The sequence below is a fragment of the Pseudopodoces humilis genome, chromosome 9, assembly GCF_049639895.1.
Source record: "Pseudopodoces humilis isolate 2021_Gansu_Grassland_sample_001 chromosome 9, ASM4963989v1, whole genome shotgun sequence".
NCBI lineage: Eukaryota > Metazoa > Chordata > Aves > Passeriformes > Paridae > Pseudopodoces > Pseudopodoces humilis.
The window spans coordinates 16,465,248-16,487,075 of NC_142208.1; the positions used below are offsets into that span (position 1 = coordinate 16,465,248).

At 42.0% G+C, this 21,828-nt stretch overlaps 1 protein-coding gene across 50 annotated transcripts in view; it reads left to right on the forward strand.

Annotated features, from left to right (window-relative positions):
* The window catches only part of SORBS1 (sorbin and SH3 domain containing 1), a 164,655-nt gene extending 143,204 nt beyond the window's left edge, over window positions 1-21,451 (forward strand). For 37 of the 50 annotated variants that reach the window (XM_088059985.1, XM_088060006.1, XM_088059992.1 and 34 more), the window contains 12 exons: window positions 734-819; window positions 2,364-2,531; window positions 3,964-4,010; window positions 5,505-5,619; window positions 5,723-5,848; window positions 6,882-7,076; window positions 8,996-9,724; window positions 11,021-11,137; window positions 16,306-16,365; window positions 17,000-17,190; window positions 18,326-18,438; window positions 19,242-21,451. In XM_088059985.1, the coding sequence (XP_087916111.1) occupies window positions 734-819; window positions 2,364-2,531; window positions 3,964-4,010; window positions 5,505-5,619; window positions 5,723-5,848; window positions 6,882-7,076; window positions 8,996-9,724; window positions 11,021-11,137; window positions 16,306-16,365; window positions 17,000-17,190; window positions 18,326-18,438; window positions 19,242-19,309 (2,015 nt within the window). In that variant the 3' untranslated portion in view covers window positions 19,310-21,451. The remainder of the gene's footprint in view (window positions 1-733; window positions 820-2,363; window positions 2,532-3,963; window positions 4,011-5,504; window positions 5,620-5,722; window positions 5,849-6,881; window positions 7,077-8,995; window positions 9,725-11,020; window positions 11,138-16,305; window positions 16,366-16,999; window positions 17,191-18,325; window positions 18,439-19,241) is intronic. The other 13 variants (XM_014250178.2, XM_088060018.1, XM_014250193.2 and 10 more) reach the window with 11 other exon arrangements.
* The last annotated feature ends 377 nt before the right edge of the window (window positions 21,452-21,828 follow it).

A 21,828-nucleotide genomic window follows, 5' to 3' on the forward strand; every position in this document is an offset into this window, starting at 1 on the left:
GTGTCCCTTTATCTGTCTTCTTTCTTCCATTCTTCTCCTCTTTTCTTCCACAACCCTTGCATTTTTACGTCCCACCTTTACATCTTCTGACACTCTGGTTTTTTTTCCCCTAGTGTGTCTAATGTCCTTTTGCGTGTCTTGCTGAGCAGTTTTGTTCGGGGCTTGTTAACAGCTGCACTTCTGAGAAACGATTTCCGCTGCATTTCTAATCACATCAGGTTCAGTTTATCTCTCAAGCAGCTCTGGGGATGCAAGAATCTCAACATGAGATATTTCTAGTCCTGTATCATTTACACACATGGGAATTATAAACCAAACCCACATGATTTGCTTTAAGGAGTAGTTTCTCAAGGTCTAGTTGTGTGTGTATGTGTGTGTGTGTGTGTGAGCATGTATGTGTGTATTAAACTTCTCTCAGTAAAACAGTAAAATGCCAAATCATACTTTGATGGCAGTGAATCTTTTCTTCACAAAGTCCTTCTATGTCTTTACTCTTTCCTGTATAATTATTTTCTCCCCGTTCTTGGATCTTTGTTCACATGTACAGCCCAAAAGGGAAAAAAATGAAAATGGATAAATTATCAACATCCGATTGGCAATTTGGTCAATGGCAATTGATAATCTGTACTGTCATAATGGAAACAAATTGTTTAAAAATATTTATTTTTTTCCTTTCTGGTTATGCTAGATAAATCCATGTGTGTTATAACTTCCTTATGTTGTTTTAAAGTAGATTCAGAATCACCAAGGCATTTTGCACCAGTTGATTACATGGAAACTCCAGAAGAAATTCTCCGCAGGCGGCATGATGATAAAGAGGTAATGCCCTCCTTTATGGCCTTATAACAGTAGTAGCAGTTCCACATACAAGAAATACTGTATTCAGCCTTGTATAAGGACAGCTTGTATGTCCATGGCTATGTGTCCTGGAAGTTAGAGTAACAAGCAGTAACTAGTATGTTTTACTTTCAATACACTCTGCCACTGATACTGCTACTGCTGTATAATGTGTGTGGTCTAGTTCAGCTTGTTTCAAATAAACCTGATAGTTCTTATCAATTGCAAAAAATTACAAATAGGGGCTTTAAGTAATATAAAAAGGTTGGAAATGTATGTGAGAAGTGGTGCAACACCCTAGTACTTGCAGAAAAAGATTGGAAATCTATAATTGTTCTTCATGCAAGCCACTTGAGTCAGTATTAATCAAACTGGTGAAAACACTATTTTTCCTGTGGGTGTCCTCAAGTTTTGAGCAGTGAGTGTAAGATGTTTTAAGCTATCAGAAAGTGGTAAGTTTTCCCCCAGTGCAAACTAGAATTCTTTATGGTGTCTGAAGTTGTTGTCAACAGAATGTAACAGTCCTTTTTGAAATGTCTGGGTAACAGTGGGACAAGCTGAAATAATAGGAAAGCCACATGGTCTTTTCAGCATTGAGTGTATTCAAGCTGAGTTATAGAAGTTGTAAAGTGCTTGCTTTCCTGGAAGATGGAATTAATTTCCCCTGCCTGGGGGGGAATAAAGTTCTGCTTTTAGCATTAACTTTCTGAGTTCAGATAATGTTTATATGTGCTTTGAAATATGGTAAAATCTTCTCTTAATTCCTATGTGAAAAATGTTTTTTTGCTGTCTTCTCCTGTGAAAGTTAGTAATTCCCCTACTTCCAAAATCCAGCAGGAATACTCCCATAAGATCAAAACCTGAATTCAGTAAGACCTTCTGGTTTCAAATGAATTAGAGCACAGCTGAACTCTTTGGCCTGTAGGTGGACGAATCCTTCTGCACAGATACACAAGAATGTGTGTTTTGATTTAATGTGCCAGAGACTTTAGAAATCAAAAATAATTCCTATGTGTTTATTTACTCTATTTTACAAAGTGTGTTACATGAGCCCAAAAGAAGTATGGGGGAACCTGAATGTGGTTAGCCACTCTCTCAGGCTTCTTGCAAGGCGTAGGAGAATTTGGTGCCTCACAAGACAATGGGGCGAATTCAAGTCTCTTGGAAGTCAATGAGAGATACTTTTTGATTGAAGGGGGTTTGGATCAGGTCTCTGTATTATCAGCAATCTTTTTAGAAGCTCCTAAGTACTGCCCAAAACTTAGAAAAACTCCTCATTGACTTCCATCAGCTTTGGATCAGATCCTGGGTATGAGCTAGATTTCAGTTATGCTGTAATGATGATGTACCTTCTGTGTTTGTGAAATAAAAGAGTATTGTTTATTTAGTAGAAACAATATTTGATACTGAACTGTAAAGCCCCAGCTATTTGCAGGGACCTCAGGAATCTTAAATCACATTTATGGCAGTTTTTGAATGCCTTTAACTAGATTATTTACTGCCCATTTTATGCAATTTTATGGCAGAAACTTTTAGAGGACCAGAGACGGCTTAAACGTGAGCAAGAAGAAGCTGATATTGCCGCTAGAAGGCACACAGGGGTTATTCCAACGCACCATCAGTTTATCACTAATGAACGATTTGGGGACCTCCTAAATGTAGACGATACAGCAAAGAGGAAATCTGGGTCAGAGGTCTGTTTTAGTTACCTCAGTCTGCTGCTTGACCCAAAGCAATAATTGCCTCTCACAATGTTGTGCTTAAGGCCGACATTAGCTCTTCAGAGAATGTTGTTTGCTGGTTTTTTTTCCACCTTCCCCTTTCCCATTCTGGCTTCATTTAGATCCGCTTTGACGTTTATGCCTGGTAAATTAATTGATATCTCTATACCAAGCTGCATATATTAAAGCATGCCTGCTGAGAATTGCTGGTGCACACCTGTGATGCATGCCTTTAAATATCAGCTACTTAGTCAATCAAAGGCGTTCTACATCTTTTGCATCATATTGTCTTCTTGTCTGTGCCTTATGCTTAGAAACTTCATGTCTTGTTGATCCTGGCCATGCGGCTGTCACATAGGTTTTTTTAGAAATACATTATTTCTTCTCTTGAAATTTGCTTAATGCCCTTTAGAAACAATCAGAAAAAAGTCTCAGCATGTTTCACTGCGTACAACCTGGTTGGACTTTATGAAAGAGACAAAGGAGGAGGTACATATTTTTTTCCATGAGTCTGAGGCACTTTTCAGAAAGGCTGGATGTTGTGTCCAGGTGTTATGGCCAAATGCCTTTCCTGCCTCACGTAGATTGCTGCTGGGCTCTTGACAGTAGCTCTGTTTCCCCAGAGGTGCTGCACTGCAGTGGTGAGTGAGGTGCTCAACATGTGGGTGGAGTACATCTGTCTGCCCTTTAGTTTCAAATGCTCTGGAGCCTGATCAATGTGACTGTTTTGTATCTTATGCTCTGCTATCAAAATTACTTTAAAATTGTCTGAATATTTTGTGGCCATTAGAAAATCTGCCAAGTAAACCTTTAGAGCCTAGTCCTGCTGTCAACGTCCATTTTGGCTCTTTAGCCACTGAAGACTTTTTCAACGTGCTTAATATATTCATATTTCCTCTTCACCTTTGTCTCTTTCCTACCAATTGATACAGAGTACATGGGTCACAGTGCAATATTCAGCAGGGGCAGTTAATAATCAATAAGAACCACATCAAATAATATCCTACTGTTTTTCCCAGCTAGCGCATTTTGATTTTCCATTTAAATGCCAAGAGAAATTTGGTCCTGGAGCCCCAGTAACTGTAGTTACTGGAGCAGCTTTCATTCATCAGGTTTAGGCACATTTAAAAGTTGACTGCTGTTAAATCCATTTCCTGTAGAGCTCCTAATTACTGCTATACCAGAAGTTGGCACTTTGTGTCCTGGTGAGAGATGCCCATCCAGCATATTTGGGCTGTAATACCAGTTGCACGCAAGCTTGTAGCAGAATACCTGCATTCAATTTCCTCCCCATGCTAATCTTAGCTGTAGAAGAGTTTGGGTGATTTTCCTCAGAAGTGGGTTGAAAACCTAATTATTATTTTAATGTATTGATTTTTTTATTATTATTTTTTTTAATCTCTAGATGAGACCTGCTAGAGCCAAGTTTGACTTTAAAGCACAGACACTAAAGTGAGTATAGCTTGTTGCTCCTACCTGGAGTGTTCCTCCTCTGCCTTTTCCCCTAGGATGCAGCATTTTTGATGTGTCATGTAATTTGATTTATGTTTTGGGGTATCTTTCCAATTCTCAAAGCAAAGTCCGTAGTAAGGCAGGGAAAAGTAAAATGAACCTAGCAGGTCATAACATCTAAAGGACCTTTAAGAAAATGTCTTCTTTCTCAGTGCATCTCTATCCCACATGACTTTTAGGCCAAACCTGCATTCTTTACTGCAACAAGTAAGTGCTCTGCCCTGAGGGTGGGTGGAGCCACAGGAGAGGAACATCCTTTTCACTGTGCAAAGGATAGCCCATGGGCAGAAGTTTAACAGATGCCATCATCATTTTAAGCCCACATTTAAGCATGTGGGTCTCTGACTTGGCATTTTCTTGATTCAGGATGTAGAAGTGTGCAGAGTAGTCACTGCTCTCCTGGCATCTATGGATACATCAGCAGATGTTTCAAATGTCACTGTTGTATCTCCAGGCCCTGTTGTGGTCATTTGGGTGAATCCCATGGCACTATTTGTTCTTTTTAGGGAAGACTGCTGTGCAGAGAAGGCCTGGAAGGCCCCTCAGTATGAGCCTGGAGAAGTGCTCATTTTAACATTTCTAGGGAGGAAAGAAGGAAGAACAGAATTCAGTGAAGGACCTGCTGTTTTTGTCTCATGAGCTAATGTCCCAACAATATTTTTTATATGTTTTATAGGTGATGATTTGTAATAGTTTAAATAGCATCTCCCCAGCACCTATAATAAAACTGAGGCAGATTAGTGTATCTGTTGTGTCCCTTGAGTAGAACATACCAGGGTGCCAGATAAATGTAAAAATCATCTTAGAAAAGGCTGTGTTGTTTATTTTCCTCTGAGGACCCACATAGTAAGTTTATGAGCCTAGTACAAGCTGGCCACATTTCTTCAAGCTGCAGACATTAATAATTTTAGCACTGAAGCCCATGGATTGTAATTCCAATTTTTGGCCCAGTTGAGGTCAGTGATTGCACAACCACAGGCTGACTGTCAGTGTAATCATTGCAAGATCTACTTCGCCATGTGAGTATGTTAATCTAATCAGCAAACTAGCTCAGATTAAAATCATGTGTCTCTTTGGAAGGCGCTTGTGGCAGCACTGTTTCTAAACAGGAATTGCGGACTACTCATTATATCCAACATGGAAAGTAGCCAGTGTCATATTTGGCTTGAGCTTTACCCCATTGCTTCTGGAGAGTATGTGGTTATTAGAGCCCTCAAAGGTCAACTTTTTTGACAGAGTGCCCAAAGAACAAGAGAGGTTGCACATCACAATATGAATAGAGTAATCCTCAACATTTAGCTTGTGCTTTGGGTGGAGCATGATGGGCATCAACATGCTGATGCACACCTTGGTACCTAGGGATTGCTGGACAGAAAAAGAACACATCTGTTCTCCTCCAGTGATGTTCTGATGGAGTGCTTGTGTTGTTAACAGGGAACTTCCTCTGCAAAAAGGAGATATTGTTTACATTTACAAGCAGATTGACCAGAACTGGTTTGAAGGTGAACACCATGGCAGAGTTGGCATCTTCCCACGATCATACATAGAGGTAGCTGCTTTCCTTGCAGGTGTTCTCTTTGTCCACTCCCTTTCTGCCAGAGACCAGTTTATGGGCTTCGTGTATGAGATCTGATTCTGTTTGTTCATTCTAGCTCCTTCCACCAGCTGAGAAGGCTCAACCAAAAAAGCCATTACCATTGCAAGTATTGGAATATGGAGATGCTATTGCTAAGTTCAATTTCAATGGGGATACTCAAGTGGAGATGTCCTTCAGAAAGGTAGGACTTCTGTGTTGATAAATTGATCCAGACATGATGATGTTTTTTAGCAGTAGTAACTTGCAATTTCCAAATGAAAGCTCCAATAAAATGAGCTCTGTATTCAGGAAGGATTCCTCCTCATCACCCATGTTTTTATCCACAGTCATTATGTAATGCATTGCAGTTTTTGTTGCAGGTAGGCTAAATCAAGAAGTGCCAGTAGTTTCCTTAGGTGGAACTGAGAAGATACTTTCTACACAAGTGCTGGAAACCTGTCTCTTCCAGGCAAATTAGACACGTGGTGACAGGTCTTTCCAGGCTGATTAGATTCATTGGAGGCTCACACAGTTACATTGTAATGGTGATTTAGAAAAGAAGGAAACTGGATTCGCCTTCCCCATGCTACAAGCCAAATCATTGAGCAGGCCAGGTTCTGTGGTGTTGAAGTGATTGGTTAGACCTGACTGCAGAGTGAAGGTATGGGAAAGGGTTGTGTAATGCCTGTTCAGAGCAAAGTCAGTCACACTTAGATTAAGTAGCAGAATTTCTCCATCTCGACCAGCCTTCTGTTTTGATGCTCAGATTAGATCTTCTCTGCCTTCTCTTTTAATTATATATGAAGGTGAGGTTTACAGTGTATATTAAGGATCTGGAAATCACTTTGTCAGCAAAACTGGAGAGCCCATAGAGACCTAGATTAAACTGCAGACCTGTGCATACTTTCTGTACATCTCATATGCCTGAGAGTCTCATGGTCAGCCTGAAACTGCTGATTCCCATTTTTAACTGTCTTTAGCAAGTAGGGTCTTGAAAATGTGAGCATAACTGAGTCTGCAGACAGGCCAAGTCAGCGCCAGAAGGTCTACAATTTTTTTCTTTCTCTGAACTGAAAAATATAATTCCCACCCAGAGTTTGGGGGTTAGGATAATTGGAAATAGGCTGAAAACCACCAATTATTTTAGGTCAGCTGCACCAAGATTGAAAACGTAATCTGCTTCGGAATGATGAAACATGTTAAAACCAAAACTACATTGCTATTCCTTCCCACAGGGTGAAAGGATCACGTTGATTCGACGAGTGGATGAGAACTGGTATGAAGGAAGAATCTCTGGCACCAGTCGCCAAGGCATCTTTCCCGTCACTTACGTGGAGGTGCTCAAACGGCCAGTGGTCAAGAATGCCATTGACTATCCTGACCCACCGGTGTCCCTCTCCCCCAGCCGCAGCATGACAGCTTCACCACAGGTACTGGGACTAGATGCAGCCAGCTTCAGCACCCTACAAAACAGAGGGATATTGCCATTCTTGTGCAAGAAGCAATAGCTGAAAGAAAGCTGTATTTAAGACAAGAATTTTGTGCTATAAAGCCACGTGCTCCCTGCAGTAAGCTTCAACTGCAGGAAAAGATGATGTTTCATTTACCAGAAAGGTTAATGAACGGATCATTTGGGGATTTGGAGACTCAGCTTTTTATCTCTGATATGTAGCTTGAATCCATGCCAGGTTGAAAGGGCTGCAGTTCATTTGATTAAATTTCACTGCCAGAGATGGAATGAATTAGTGATCCAGCTTCTCCTGATTATGTGTTTACTCTTCACGCACCTTTACTGTGATGAGGGGAATTTTATATTATGACAATTAGAAGTGCCATAGTCTGTAAGGTTTTAAGAAGTGCTGTAGTTTGTAAGAGTCGTTATATTGATCCCAGTCAGCTTGAATTAAGCTGTATACCTGCCCCTGTAGGATCTTACTCATGACCAGGGTTTTTTGAGACAGGGTCAGGAGAACAGCCTGTTGTATTACTTGGACCTGCTGCTAAATGAACTCAGGTTTTGAGAGCAGGTCAGCCTGGGATCTTCCATGAATATTAAATTCACTATAAATCATACTGCAGTTCAAAGCAGAAATCAAAATGGCAGGAGGTGACATTATATGAGGATCCCAGTTTGCCATGGCAAACTTATCAGGGACATAGTGAGTCTCTAAATCCCTTTGTTTCACTCCCATCCTGCAAATACTCATGCCAGAGGAAGGTCAGCATACATGTCTGGGTCATGGCCATCTCTAAGGTTCTGGTACATCTCCTTCTCAACCATAGGACCAAAACAAAGTCAAGACTGCGAGAAACATATGTGGAGAACTGGGATTGGGAGGAAAGGATCTATGGTACAGAAAGGATAGGAAAAAAGATGCCATGACTCATGCCTGTTGTCTGTCTGGATCTTTCCTGAAAGGAGTGTTTTTAGTTTTAGCCACTTGTAAAAAGGAAAAACTTGTTGCTTTTTTGGGATTAACAGTCAAAGTGGACATTCAGCTGAGCTTTTCTGTGAGCTTGGCAACCTCTTCATAGCTCTGGCCTATCTTCCACAAGCTCCTTACAAGCTTCTCCCTTTGATGGGAGGGATCATATCCACCTATTTTTAGTTTCCTTTGCTATTCTTTTGAGTTCTCCCCTACAAAGTCAGTATTTCCCCTACTTTTTTGCCTGGCTTGGCTGAGAACTGAGAAACAGTCTGATCAGTGCTAATGTAGGTGTTCTTACCGATGATGCTGGTGATAAAAGCTAAGGGCAGGACTTGATAGTGTGTTCTGCCCTTATAAACACAGAACCTGTTTTAGTGACCTGAAGGGCAAATAGCCACAGCTGGCTTTTTTTGATCCCTTTCTCCTGTGCAGCTTCTGCAATGCATATTTCCTGAGGAACAGGCATTGCTTATGCTAGAGTTGGATGAAGTCAAAGTTCATTGCAGCAGTGAATTCTGGCTGGATCCACAGTGTGGGTTGTTGGGGCCCTAGCTATTGCTGCCAAGCCAGTCAAATGCTGCATTCTGCCATCTTGGCAGTGGCTTCAGCTGCCCCTGAGGAGCTTAGGGCTTATGGTATGAAGTCAGAGGCCATAAGGTATTTTGTGTCTGGGTTCCTGGCAAAGGCTGGAGAAGGATATTAGCAGCACAGATACAGGCTGGACTCCGTGATTGGAGTAGCTGTGGACAGCATGTTCTCCAACACAGTGCACCATGCATAGAAAACCTGTGCGTGTGGTCACAGATCTGCTTCTCTTCATACTTGCTCTTTCTCTTTTTACTTTTGCTTGGTTTTGTATTTCCTTTATTATTTTTTTGTTCATTTCTTTCTTTTTCTCTCCTGCTTTTGTCTCCTTCAAGTCTCCCAGCTCTGAGCTGCTCCATACTCCAACTCCTCCGCCTTTGCCTTTTGCGCGCCGCGCTTTGTCTCCAGAGGTGCAGGCGGTCACATCCGAGTGGATTGCTCTGACCGTGGGAGTGTCTCCCAGCACCACTCCTGCCATAACTCCTCCATTGCCTCCTCCGCCTGAAGCCTCCCTCTCTCACACTGACTATCTCTCGCCTTCTGCTGCAGCCAGCCCTTCCCCCACAGTCAGCCTCCACCATTCTCATCTCTCTGGCTCCTCGACTCCCAGGTCCACTAAATCCCCATTGCCCTCTTCCTCATCCAGACCTCAATCCTCTGCCCGCAGTTTCTACCAGGCCACTCCACAAAATGAAGAAAAGTTTGTTGACTCCCCTTCTCCCAGCGTGACTTACTCTAACTCCTCTCGCTGGGCAGTGGAGAGCCCCGAAAGCATCCTCGCAGAGCAGCGTGACACCACTGCCAGCCCAGCCTGGCTCCAAAAGACAGGAGAGGGCAGCAGCCACCCTGAGCAGAGTGCTCATGCTGTCCCCAAGATCTCTGTTGAGCGCTGCCTGAAACCATCCCAACTAGACATGCGTGCAAGCCCAGAAAGGAGACCTGTGGGTTCCTCTGAGGACAACCAGTTGTGTCAGGAGCTAATGGCTATTGTTCAGGGAGGTAAAACAGAGAAAAGAGACATGAGGAAAGGTGATACGGGGAAGTTTCAAAGCGGGGAAAAGAAGGTACTTCTGCATGTGTGTGTGCTGCTCTGAACTGCTGATTTTTGTTTAACTGGTGGGTTGAGGTTTGTGCTGCTCTGCTGGCAAAGCAGAGCCAGTGGTTGCCACATGTCATTTTGATGATCCTAAGACATTTTTTCGGGGGTCACCAGTGGCATTCACTCAATAGCAGATCAAAAAGTTCTGGAAGAGGGCTCAAGAGCAATGTAGGGAATATTATTTTAGAATAGATAACACAGGACTGACACAATCAGTCACATATAATGAGGTGATTATCCCAGATAGTTGCTATTACCAGATGTGTCAGATGAAAGCATCACACAGGCCCACTGTGTAATTGCCTGTAGAATACAGGCAATTTCTTGCTAATCAGAGATTTTACAGTGTGCAGTGAAGCATTTCTGGTTATAGAATTTGTTTGTTTTTCCTAAAGCCAAGGACCAAAAAGCATTTTAAACATAAGCCAGGCTCCTAGAATCACAAAAGGTGTCCCCTGTTGATCCTGGAGCCTATGTGGTTTAGTGAACCTTAGTCTGGGATGTGCATGAATAAGGGAGTCTTGATTGTTGTCTGTGTATTGAGAGGAAGTTACTACCTTTGCATTTCTAAAATGGTATGAAAGGCTCTAGCCACAAATGAGAATTTGACCTAATGATGCTTTCCCCCAAGAGTTTTTAGCTATATGTAGCTGTACGTTACAATTAAGGGAAACAGAGGGAACTCTCCAGTAGCTTCTACCACATATCTTCAGTCCTCAGTCTTTGTGTAGGATATATGCTTTTCTTTGCAGCTCTCTGTTGCCTTGGGGCCCGTTGTGGGGTACAGCCAGCCCAATTACATTACAGTACCCCAATGAGTGTAAGTTTGGAGAATTTGAAATCATAGAATTCTAAATACTGTCTTGGATGCACTGCAATAGCCTCCATGACATACCCTATCTAGCCAACATTAAATAATGAGAAACCAGGGTTTCCAAGATGACATGTTTCACACTGGGAAAACTTACGAAAATAATTTGATTTCTGCTTGAATCATAACCAGAACTCTACTGGGAGCTGTGTCAAAACTGTACTGTTTACCATCCAGATATATTTTAGTAGCATTTTTTAACCTGCATGTTTAAAACAGAGTGAGATGGTCAGCTCAGACAAACCAACTGGAAACTGCACTTGCCCTTGCATGGAGTTACTGTTGCTGTGTGTGCTTCAAATTTACTAGATAGTAAATGCTCTTATCACTAGCAGTGGTTGTGATAAGAGAGCATGTGCCAAGCTGACCAATTTTTCTTTTCTTCAAAAGACTGCAGACTCAAAAGTATTCTCTTCATCTACTCCTCTCTCTTCCTCTACCCTCTCTTCCTCTACTGTCACAACACAGCCACCTCCCAGACTTACACGCAGAGTCAATAAGCCACAGGTAATCATCTTTGCTGATTACTCTTCCATTACTTAGAGCTGTTTCCATGCCATGCCATTTTTTTGTCATATGCTTATTTAGCCACTCATTGATTACACAGGTGAGATAATTTTCCTCTAATTCAGAATTTTTATTAAAAAAAAAAATTCTTTCCAGGCTGTGCAGAAGGGCAGGTACGGGCAAAATCTTCAGCTGCTGAAAATCTACATAGATCAAGTCCAGATTTCTACTTGTTTGTACCAGCCGAGGATCTGTTTATCAGCTCCTCCAAAAGATTAACTCAGGGCTTACTTAGTTCTGACCTTGAGCTCCTACAACTTGATTGCATGGTAAGGCGGCGTTGGTGGGCTTCTTAGTAGGAATGGTGTAGCATAAGAAAATTTGGTTCAGGTATTGTTTAACCACCTAAGATCAGAATTTAAGGTTTGAGCATCTCAGAGCTGGGGATAAGGCATACTCAACTTGGTGTCCACAATGCTAGGGGTCTGCTCTGATCTTCTCTGGTAGGATTCAGAGGTTCTAAGCTGAGAGCTACAAACGTTTTTAAAGAGGAATGCAGTAAGGTCTGTGCAGCATGGCTCAGCCTCAGCACTGTCTGGGGTGCCCAAAGTCTGGGAATGAGCAGTGCTTACATCAGTGCCTCATCGGTCCTTCAAGGCAACTTCCACAAGATGGCAATATTTGAAACAGAAAGTTCACAATTAGCAAAAACTGGATTGAGTTCGTAGTGATGGGTATTGGGGCAGCAATCTTTGGCAAGTTGCTCCTGCAGGATGAATGTGGGAAATAGTTGCCAATGTTACTTACTTTCTTGATTAGATTAAGAGTGAGAGACAGATAAAACCCTGAAATTTTCCTGTTTGCTCATTTTCTTCCACCTGAGCCTTGCACAACCTTTTACTGAACAACCACCTTCAGCTTCCCTTTCACTATCAATATCTGAGTCCAATAGAATATGTATTCTGCTTCATGCTAAAAATCCATAGAAGTTTTCTGTGTTGGCCTTTCTCCTGAGATCTGATCTGCTTGGCCTGCTGGTGCTTGCACTGGATATATGTGATCCAAAAGAGCAGGAGCAAAGAGCCACACTTAGACAAAAATGTTTCTCTCCAGTGATGATTAGCACACAGGTCTATTTTGGGTGTTCCACCCGGCTGTAATGAGACCCTGTGGCTTTTCTTTGGAGTCAAAGTCAAGCCAATATTTATATTTTACATGGCTTGACAATCAGTGTGGCATTAGCAGTAGTCTTGACCTCCTTTTCAGCTCTGGGTCTACAGTTGTTTAGTGAGCAGGAGTGTAATTTATATGTGCAAATGGCTTCTCATTATCTGTGTGATCCATACAGAGGCTGATGGTTTCAGCAGACCTTCAGGTAATATCCTGGAGGCTTTTCAAAAATCTGTACCTCTCAACTAATTTTAATCAAATGAGAAAAGCACTTAGCAGACATGGAAATGAGTCATTACATTTGGGTTTTCCTTCTATTAGTGTCCATCCCTGGTGTTTGAGGTACTTTATGATTTTGAATTTTAGTTTCCTTTCTCATTATGGATAATCTCTCCAATTATGAAATTCTGACCCAGGGTTATTTGCAAGTTAAAGACCCTTTGGTATAGGACTGGTGTAAGGACTGTGTTCTTACCTGTTACGTTAAGTAAAAATATGAATTGCATTGGCTCTTTAAACTGTTCTGAAGCTCCCTTTTGTTTGCTTTCACAGTCCAAACTAGAAAGAAAAAATATTTACCTCACAGCATGTGAAGGTATTTAAAGTATAATTTATAGATAACTTGTTTCAATATTCTAGTAAAATACGTTATTAAGGAGTAACATAATCTATCAAATTAATTTATTTCAGGGAACCTGCAGGAATTTTCTGCTCTCATTCCTGTTCTACCCTGAGATCCTATTAGCACAGTGTGACAGTCAGCAGTGGTGCCAGCAAGTGTGTGAGCAGTGTGGTGGCTTTGGCCCTGGCACTGGACTGTGGCTTTGGGGTGGGGAAGGCAGGACTGGCAGGACAAAGGTCCCTGTATCAGCAACATGAGGGATGCTGGTGGGGACCCATCTGCTCCTTTGCACTTGTACAGAACCACTCTGGCAGAGTGCTAATTTCACCTGCTTTTGACTGGTAGGGAGGGGAGCATATGAAGTGGATGTTCAGACCCCATGCTCTCCAGCACAGACCAACTACCCTTAGTATGTTTCTTGCTTTACACCGTGTTCAAGGTAAACTTTCTCCTCCTCCAGAGGTTTTCTGTTGCTCCACAGACACAGCACAGTAATTTTTCTGCCAAATGCTTGCTGTCCAAGACAGAGCTACCCAGCCTGCAGCAGTACCTCTTTTCCAAGGGAAGTGCCTTTTTCTGCTGTAGACACAGCCCTCAACTTCTGATCCAGGGTCCAAGGGAGTCTTTCCACTGATTTTGATAGCCTTCAGGTCAGGCTGCTCCACTCTGCAGCCTTTTCAGTGTCTTTTGTGAGAGCTCTTCAGCCAGATTTCCATTCGCTTTCACCAGAGCTGGGCTTGGTGTGCGCAGGGTTTTTCCTTTTGTTTTGCCTGGGCTGGGGAGCCCTCCTTGCTCTTGGTTCTTCATTCACATGTGGGAGCATCACTGCTGATAAGTGCCCTCCTCTGAGGGAACACCAATTTGTCTGTCTGTCTTGTGTGTCTATTAGTCTGTTCTGTTTACCTTTGTCTTTGCTTATGTTGTTCTTTAACTCCACCTGAAATGGATGGAAGACACATAAACAAGAGCTGCATTGGATAGGTGCACTGATAACACTGAACTTCACTCAGAGCAGGGGCAGTCCCAGCATCTTTCTTCCTAACATTTAAAACCTGCCTTAGGGCTTTTCTAGGCTCTTAATATAGAACCATTTTCTGGTAATTTTACAAACTTGTGGAGCTCTTTAGATCCATCCCCAAACTCCATATGAGGTGGAAACACTGGCCACCTGTACTTTATGACTGACTGTACTGCATATTTGTGTACACAGTCTGTAGACATGGAGGCATAGAGACTTAAGCACTTGCTTAAATTAATTCACTTAGTTTTAAAAAAGCACATAGTGTGGCTGAGTGGGTAGAAGTTGAGATGTCCTCACAGGTTACAAATACTTGGTCACTTTTAAGGCCTTCAGCTTACCCTCAGCAGTTACAGGGCTGGCTCGTGTTTTGGGGGAAGTCTTTTGTACTTCAAAGCTGTACCAAACGCTTCCTGACCCCTCAGCCACCTCCGGCACAAGGGAAGCACCATTGTAGGTAGTACATGGGCTGTCTAAACTCATGTTTGAAGAGCATTTGGACCTGTAACACGTTTTTTCCCTTTAATCTCTTCCTTCCCTTAATTCATATATATTAATGCTTTTAGCAGGAAAAGCTCCACAGGGAGGTTGCAAGTAATCAATAGGAAATGGACCATGTGGTCTTAGGAGCTCATGGAGCAATTTCAGCTGTCAATTTATTGGTATGGAACAGAGAAGCACTTTCTTGAATTAAAAAAAAAAACACCCCAAAACATTCTTACAGCTGCCTCAGCTTGGAAATTGGTTTTTCCAGCTACTTAACCACCTGAGTTAGCTCTGGTCTCATCAGATTTGATGCACTATATTCAGTTGGTCTGCACAATATTAGCTATAAATTTGTTATTTTTTCATTTGCCTTTCAGAGCTGATGATAGGCAGGAGGGATTTCCAGAAGTCCTGTGAGGATTTCAGGCTCCAGAGTAAATGCTTTGAATGCAAATTCCACTACAATTAGTACATTGAACTTATATTTAAATTTTTTTCTCTAGAAATATACATGGTAACTGAGCATTGTTTCATAGGGCTGTGATCCCAGATTCCAGCGCCAGACAGTAAAGCTGAGTACAAAGGAGTTGCTGTGGGGCTGGATTGGCCTAGAATGGGTCACAGTCCTTGAGAAAAGAGATGGTTTGCTTTAATACAGTGATGGGCACAGCTCCAGAGGTCCAAGATGTGGTTCAGTGGAGCTTGGAGAGGAATGAGCTCATCACCCTGCACTTTTCTGAAGTCTTTGAGTATGCTTGTGGTGAAGGTGTCACAGACCTCTCTACTCTCTGCTTCTGCTCTCAGTGTGCCATGAAAAAGTAAGCTTTTTACTGGAGGGCACTGCTGAGGTGAACAAAGAGGAAGACAGCTTAAAATTGAGGCCTGTAAATTTAGTTTGGAAATTTTTGTGTTGAATGATCTCAGAGCATGGCCATGCTCTGTATCTCAATCTACTTTGACGTGCAGCCCTGCAGGCAGTACACTAGCTCAGACATTCCATTTGCTCATCTTGCTCACCAAGCTTGCTTTTGGTGGGTGTTTGAAAATGCAGAACTGTGCAAAACCAGGCTGTGGACACCTGTATGGCTTTTTCAGTGATCTTCTCCTTCCCCATAAACCTCCAGCCTCAAAATACCGATTTCTCTTTGTGTCTTGGGGCACACAGTCTCTGTGAAGAGTTGTGGCTGGGGAGTGAGGCAGGGCAGAGTCCAGCAGCTTCACTGGTGGTGGTGTTTGGAGCTGGATTTTTCAGTCAGGGCCTTCTCTGATTTAAAGTTCTGCCTTGTTGTGGTGATTAATAGAACTTTTCAGATCCTTGCTTGGTACAGGGTAGGGTGAATTTGTTGGAGCTACATGGCATTGTGCCTTCTGAGGACCTGAGCTGTTGGTTTTTTTAAAAAAAACAAAGCAAGTTGCTGCTCTCTTCTGTGTCAAAGTCATTGAGGACTTTTCTAAAAACAGCAACAGATGCATTCCAGCATGCTTTTGGCCTTTCAATTTTGATGCTCCCAAGTATGTGTTCCTGTCCATGTTCTTTTTCCCTTACAGGAATGCAGTATGATACTATTGTACCATTTCTGGCTGTAGCAGTGTCCATAACCTTCCACTCTTATTCCCTTCCCTAATTTCTGTTTTGCTGTCACGTTTCCCTTGCAGCATTCTGTGTGCTGCAGTGCTGTTGTGTTACTGTAGCCTTAATGTCTCTTGTGTAAATGAAGGATCTTGCTGTCCAAAAAGTATGGTCCTGGGGTGGGGAGGGGAAGAGCTGTTCATTTGCTTTTGTTGTCTGCACTCCATTTACATTTTTTTAATTCTGACCAATATAACATCTGCTAAAATGTCTTCCTTATCATTTGCTTGGTGATCACACAGCCTTCCCACCATTCATTGAGAGCTGGACCAGATCTCACAGAATCTGAAAAGAGCTATGTGGTAAGGCCCCTGTTTAACTCAGATGTGTAGTCCTAGACACTCTTCACCCCAACAGTAACACCTCAGTAAGAGATAAAATGCCAGCACTATTTTTAGCTGCAAAGTAGGTACATATTTATCTCTTTGCATATATTCATTGCTTGCAACAGAAGAAAGAGAATTTAACAATTAGGAAAACTGTCACAGCCAATGAGAATTTGGGCTAATTGTGCTGCCAGACCCTGGGTATAAGTTAAATGAAGCCAAATGCATGAATGGAGCAGCCCAACCTCACCTTGCATTCTTGAACTGACTTCATAGCGTTTGGAATGGTGCCACAGCATAACTAATTGCAACCTCTTATGTTGCTGCTTTTAAAAATATATGTAAATGTATTTGTTACAAATCTTCAAACTAAATGCCAAATTCTTCTGTATCTTGCCTGTTTTTCCATGCTTACACCTGGATCCCTTCTGCACTCCACTACCTGGATATTTACCTGGATCTACAACTCTTTTTTTGTTTTTGGTTTTTTTACTGGACTTATATGCTGCAACTGGAATGTCCCATCTCTTCTTATCTATATTTTCCCCTCCCTTCCCCCTGCTGACTGTCCTTTGGGTGTTCTTGGATGTCAATGCTGCCTACCACACAGGAAGCTGTTTGCAGTGAAATCATAAACATTGCAGAAAAGTCTGTTCATTACTGCAGTACTATTTCTCAGCCTCTTGACTCTCGCCACAAGGTGACCTCTAATGACCATAAATCATCTCTCATCATTTCTCAGCAACCTCAAGCACAACAGCAAGGAGCCAGCCCTGAACGAAGTCAAACACCACGAGACATGTAAGTTCTTTTGGTTCCCATCTCTTCCAGGGCCCTTATTTCTGACTGGTGGTGAAGGCAGGGAGGTATGAGAGCTTTCAGTGTTTCAGAAGATAAATTAGATAAATGTCAGCTTTGCTTTAAAGAACAAAAGTAGCCACATAGCATCATAATGAGTTTCAGACTGTGCCCTTTCTGTCTGTATAGCACCTGAAACAATGACCTCATGATCCTGGACTGGGTCTCCATTACAGAGACTGTCTCAGCATCTTTGTATCTTGAAGCTGGCAGCAAATTAATATCCACTGGCTATACCTGATCATATGACATGGATCAATGTATTCAACCCTGTTGTTAGTGTCTCAGAGTACAGTGGGAATCCCAACACCAGTGCCACTTGGTGCATTGCTGACCAGGTGAATTGGTAGTTGAGAGACCGAGATTTTCAAAACTGTTCAGTGGAGCTGCCACTAAGCTTGGTGGGGCCTCACAGTGATGGTTTTGAGAACAGCAGCCTGCATTGTTGTGTGCAGGGGACTGATGCTCACAGCAGCTGCTTGTGAAAGGAGCCTTTGCTTTATGCAGAGCGGGAACATCTCACATCAGCTCTGTTTTCATGCTTCATAGGCAGGGGACCCAAGCCTCCCCAGATTTGCCCAAAGATTGTTTCCTCTTCATAAGGATCCTTTCTAATTAATACAGTGTCTGTGGTACAAGTGACATCTCAGGGCAGAATTCAGCCTTGGGTTTTGTTTCTACCATACCTACTCAGCCATGATTTATCCAGCAACCTTAGTGCAGTAGAGTAGGCAATATCTTTTTCTAACATCCTTTGCTCTGCCATCTGGTCAGTTATGGCTCTGCCTATGTGCCTGGGTAAGGGAACAGCTGTCTAATTCAGTCCAGGAATGAGTATATCCAGGTTTTGGCTTGCACTCAATGGGGTGTCTGCAGTGTAGGCATGGCACTTTTTACCACCATGACCTTTTGACAACAGCGAGTTCAATGCAGTTGGCTTCCACCTCTCAAAAGGCAAACACAGGTCCAGATTGCATTCAACGATGTGTAATAGGAATTAGGGGAAGGGGAGCATCTCCTCCTGAAGGGATGTCAAAGAAATCCAATGGCTAACATGTAGTATCTTTCTGGTTTTTAGAGTTAGCTACCAAGCCCTCTACAGCTATACTCCTCAGAATGATGATGAGCTGGAACTGAGGGACGGTGACATTGTTGATGTCATGGAGAAATGTGATGATGGCTGGTTTGTGGGTGAGTGTGATGCTTTTCTGTCAGCAGAACTTTTTGGGATGAGCAGTTTTGCAGAGTCTCGAAGTTGCTTTCATTTGTGGGGTCAAAATGGTGAAAAAAAACTGACTTAAATTTTTCCAGTTTCCCATCTTTTCCCACTAAGAACATGAAAATTAGGCTGCAAGGTGGTGGGAGCTTTGTTTTCCTTGCTAGGTCTCTAGTACTTTCTTTTTTATCTTCTTTGTATTTCCATTCCTCTCTTTGTCCTGATCCTTCTTGTGTACACAGATGGCAGAGCAACAGAGGGAACCAAGAAAAATGGATTTCTGTAGTGTTTCCAAAGCTTGAGGGAGCCATGGCCAGTTACAGAAACTGGCAAGTAGGGAATGAAGACAACACGTGGATAGGAGTTGCATTAACTGAAAATCCAGCCTCAAGTGCATGTTTAGCAAAATCCTTTATATTCAAGGAGTGCAAGTCTGGACAGTGTTCTCCATCTCAACATTTGAAATCTAGGCTTGCTATCTCTTTTTAAGGGAGATTAGCTCATTTACACTGTGAGGAGTTTGACTTCTAACCTATAGGCCCAGGAGCTTTCACCAGCACCTTATTAATTGTTAAAGGGGGTGACCAAAGATTATTAGTAGCAGAACTAGTTGTGATCTAGTTTGTACCAAAAGGCTCTTTGACTAGAGCTTCTATTTAGTATTAGGAATCAATGCCTGCAGGCAGAAGAGGTTGCCACCTATACCTTTTTAAACCCTGGAGCCTTCCTTGCATGTCTCCTCCTTACTCTGTCTTCCTTGTGTTTTATTTTGCAACAGGTACATCCAGAAGAACAAGGCAATTTGGGACCTTCCCAGGCAACTATGTGAAGCTTCTGTACCTGTAAAATAACAGTGATCCCTCCATGACAAGGATGGGATTCCTTTCCAGATGGTGTTTTTAAACAGTGAAGAAACGGACAATTTATGAATGTAATAGACAAGAGATGAGAAGTGTTAGGAGGACGTGGTTATGTGGTACACTATTGAGTTGAATGTGTAGCCCTGCTTCCATGGAGTCAGGGTGTGATTTGTTTGCTGAAGAAGAGACAGTTTCTAGTTTACAGTGCTGCCTTTGTGTATTCCTCTCCCTTCCCCGGTAAGAGTTTTGATGATAATCTTAATTTGTACGGAGTACTTACCTCTGAGAAGGCTTCAGGGAAGCACATGGTATAGGTTTTGTTTGTGTGTTGAGATAGGGTAATGCTTAGGGGCAATACTCAGCCCCATGGCTGCTCACGTTCATTGGCACAGTTCGGGAGGCCAGGCTTGCTGCCCAGTTTCTGCCTTGCTGAAGACTCACTTCTCTCTGCCTTCGTATCCATAGATAACCCTTCCTTCATGTCATGCCTCTTAAGACCCAGCAGAGGCAGAGGACAGCTGATACAATTAAATTGCAGAGCTCTGTGTGGAAAAGGAGTTTGGGACTGGTGGCTTAATCCAGAGAGGTCAGCCAAAGCATGATGAAAATGCACAAAAATCCCAAACCCTTTAATAACATATTACTGATCTCTGCAGGGTTTTTTCTTTGGTGCAGGGTGTGTGTGTGAGTGTATTGTGTGAAAAATGAACTGAGTCCTGTTTTTTTGAAAATAAGTCAGCCTAGCTTTGACATATATCTGCACAAAGAATAGAATCAATAAACAGAACATCCGTGAGGGCAAATCCTGTTTGGGTCCTACGGCTGCTCACTTTCTCTGCACCTCTTGCCCTGTTGCTAGCCCTAAAGGATCACACACCTTTTCCTGTATATGCTTTGGGATGAAGACTTTACTTCTTTCCCAGCATTAAATCTTAGAGGCTCTGATAAATCTGAGCAATGTATCACTAAGGGTGCCTTTTTTTTTTTTTTTTTCATTTTTGGTTACAGTGTTGATGGTCAGTCAAATAAATATGTGCATTTTGACTGCCTCTTAGCCATACAAAAAAGTCTAATCAATTTGGAAAACTGTTCCTAGCAGTTATTACCAGTTACATAGATTTGTATTTCCTTGAGGAAAAAAAAAAACATGGCTTGGCTGTATGTTTGCCTGGAAATCCAAATGAATAATCTTTTGATAGACTTTTTGTTATTAAGAAAAAGCATAAACAAAACCAGTTCTATCAGACTCTGCTTCCTACAATTACCGTACAAATAGCAAAGGGTTAGATTGCTATTTTGTCATAAGCCGTATTTAATAATATAAAATGCCTATTTTTATGCTGATGCTTTTATACAGATTTATTAAGAGTAAACTACAACTAACTGTTAGCACGACTTGCAATGTTTTGATAAACTAGCCATGCTCCTGGGTTTGAAATCAAGTAAGCTTGTCTTCCGTCTCGGTCAGCGGAAGAGAAGACTGTGTCTCAGAAGTTTGACTGTAAATATGTATATTTAACTTTGTACAGACAATGTACTTACCTTGTATAGAGAAATAATTTAAACACACTGAGTGAAGGGAGGGAAAAAAAGGCAGTTGTGAAAGGTTGGGATTTTTTTCCACTTTTATTTAAGTGATAGAATTCCATGTATGTTCACATAAAGAGTTTTAGCACAAAATATTCATTATGAAAGGGTTTCGGATATGACACAAAGCACCACTGTTTATTTTCTCCAGGAGATATCTTGAATCCTGCATCTTATTTATGGGTTTGTTGTTCTGCTTTGGGTTTGCCCTCCAGTTATTTGCAACAATGTTTAGGCCTGTTGGTAAGATTGGATAACACCAAATAAATCTATCCAGCAAAGTAACATGTTGATATTGATTGTATATAACATACTCATTTAAAGGTTAATTTTCTGTTCTTGCTCTTGCCAGTTTAAGTTAAACACAAACACACACACACACAACACACATATCCACACAAACCGCAACTTATTTTTGTGTTGATTTTTTGTTTCTTATTGCAGTGAATTACTATTTGACAATTAATAAATGGAATTATTGAATTACTATTGTGTTCCTTGTACGGATTATTAAATAAAATCTACTCTGGTTGTTCCTGTAGCAATGCACTTTTGTACTAGTGCCCTGCTGTAGCTTTGTATCCATACTGACCTGGGGATGTCTGCCGTGGGCTTCTCCACTATCCTGCACCTGAGGATCCTGCTTGTGATTTGGCTTGAACTCACCAGTTCTTCCTGAGCTGTAGGCTGTCTGTGACTTTTGCTTAAAGACACCAAGGTGTAAAATCAGAGGAAATGCTGTTTTGCACACAGATCTCACCATAACATGGTGTCGGGGTACAATTGCTGTGGCATGCACACAGACCTGGGAGGTGAGGAGTCCACCCCAGTCCACTGGTTTACAAAGGGTCTTATGACCTCAGATGAAAAGACCACCCAGGTTAAGTCAGACAAGAAACTCCAACACTACACAGCCTG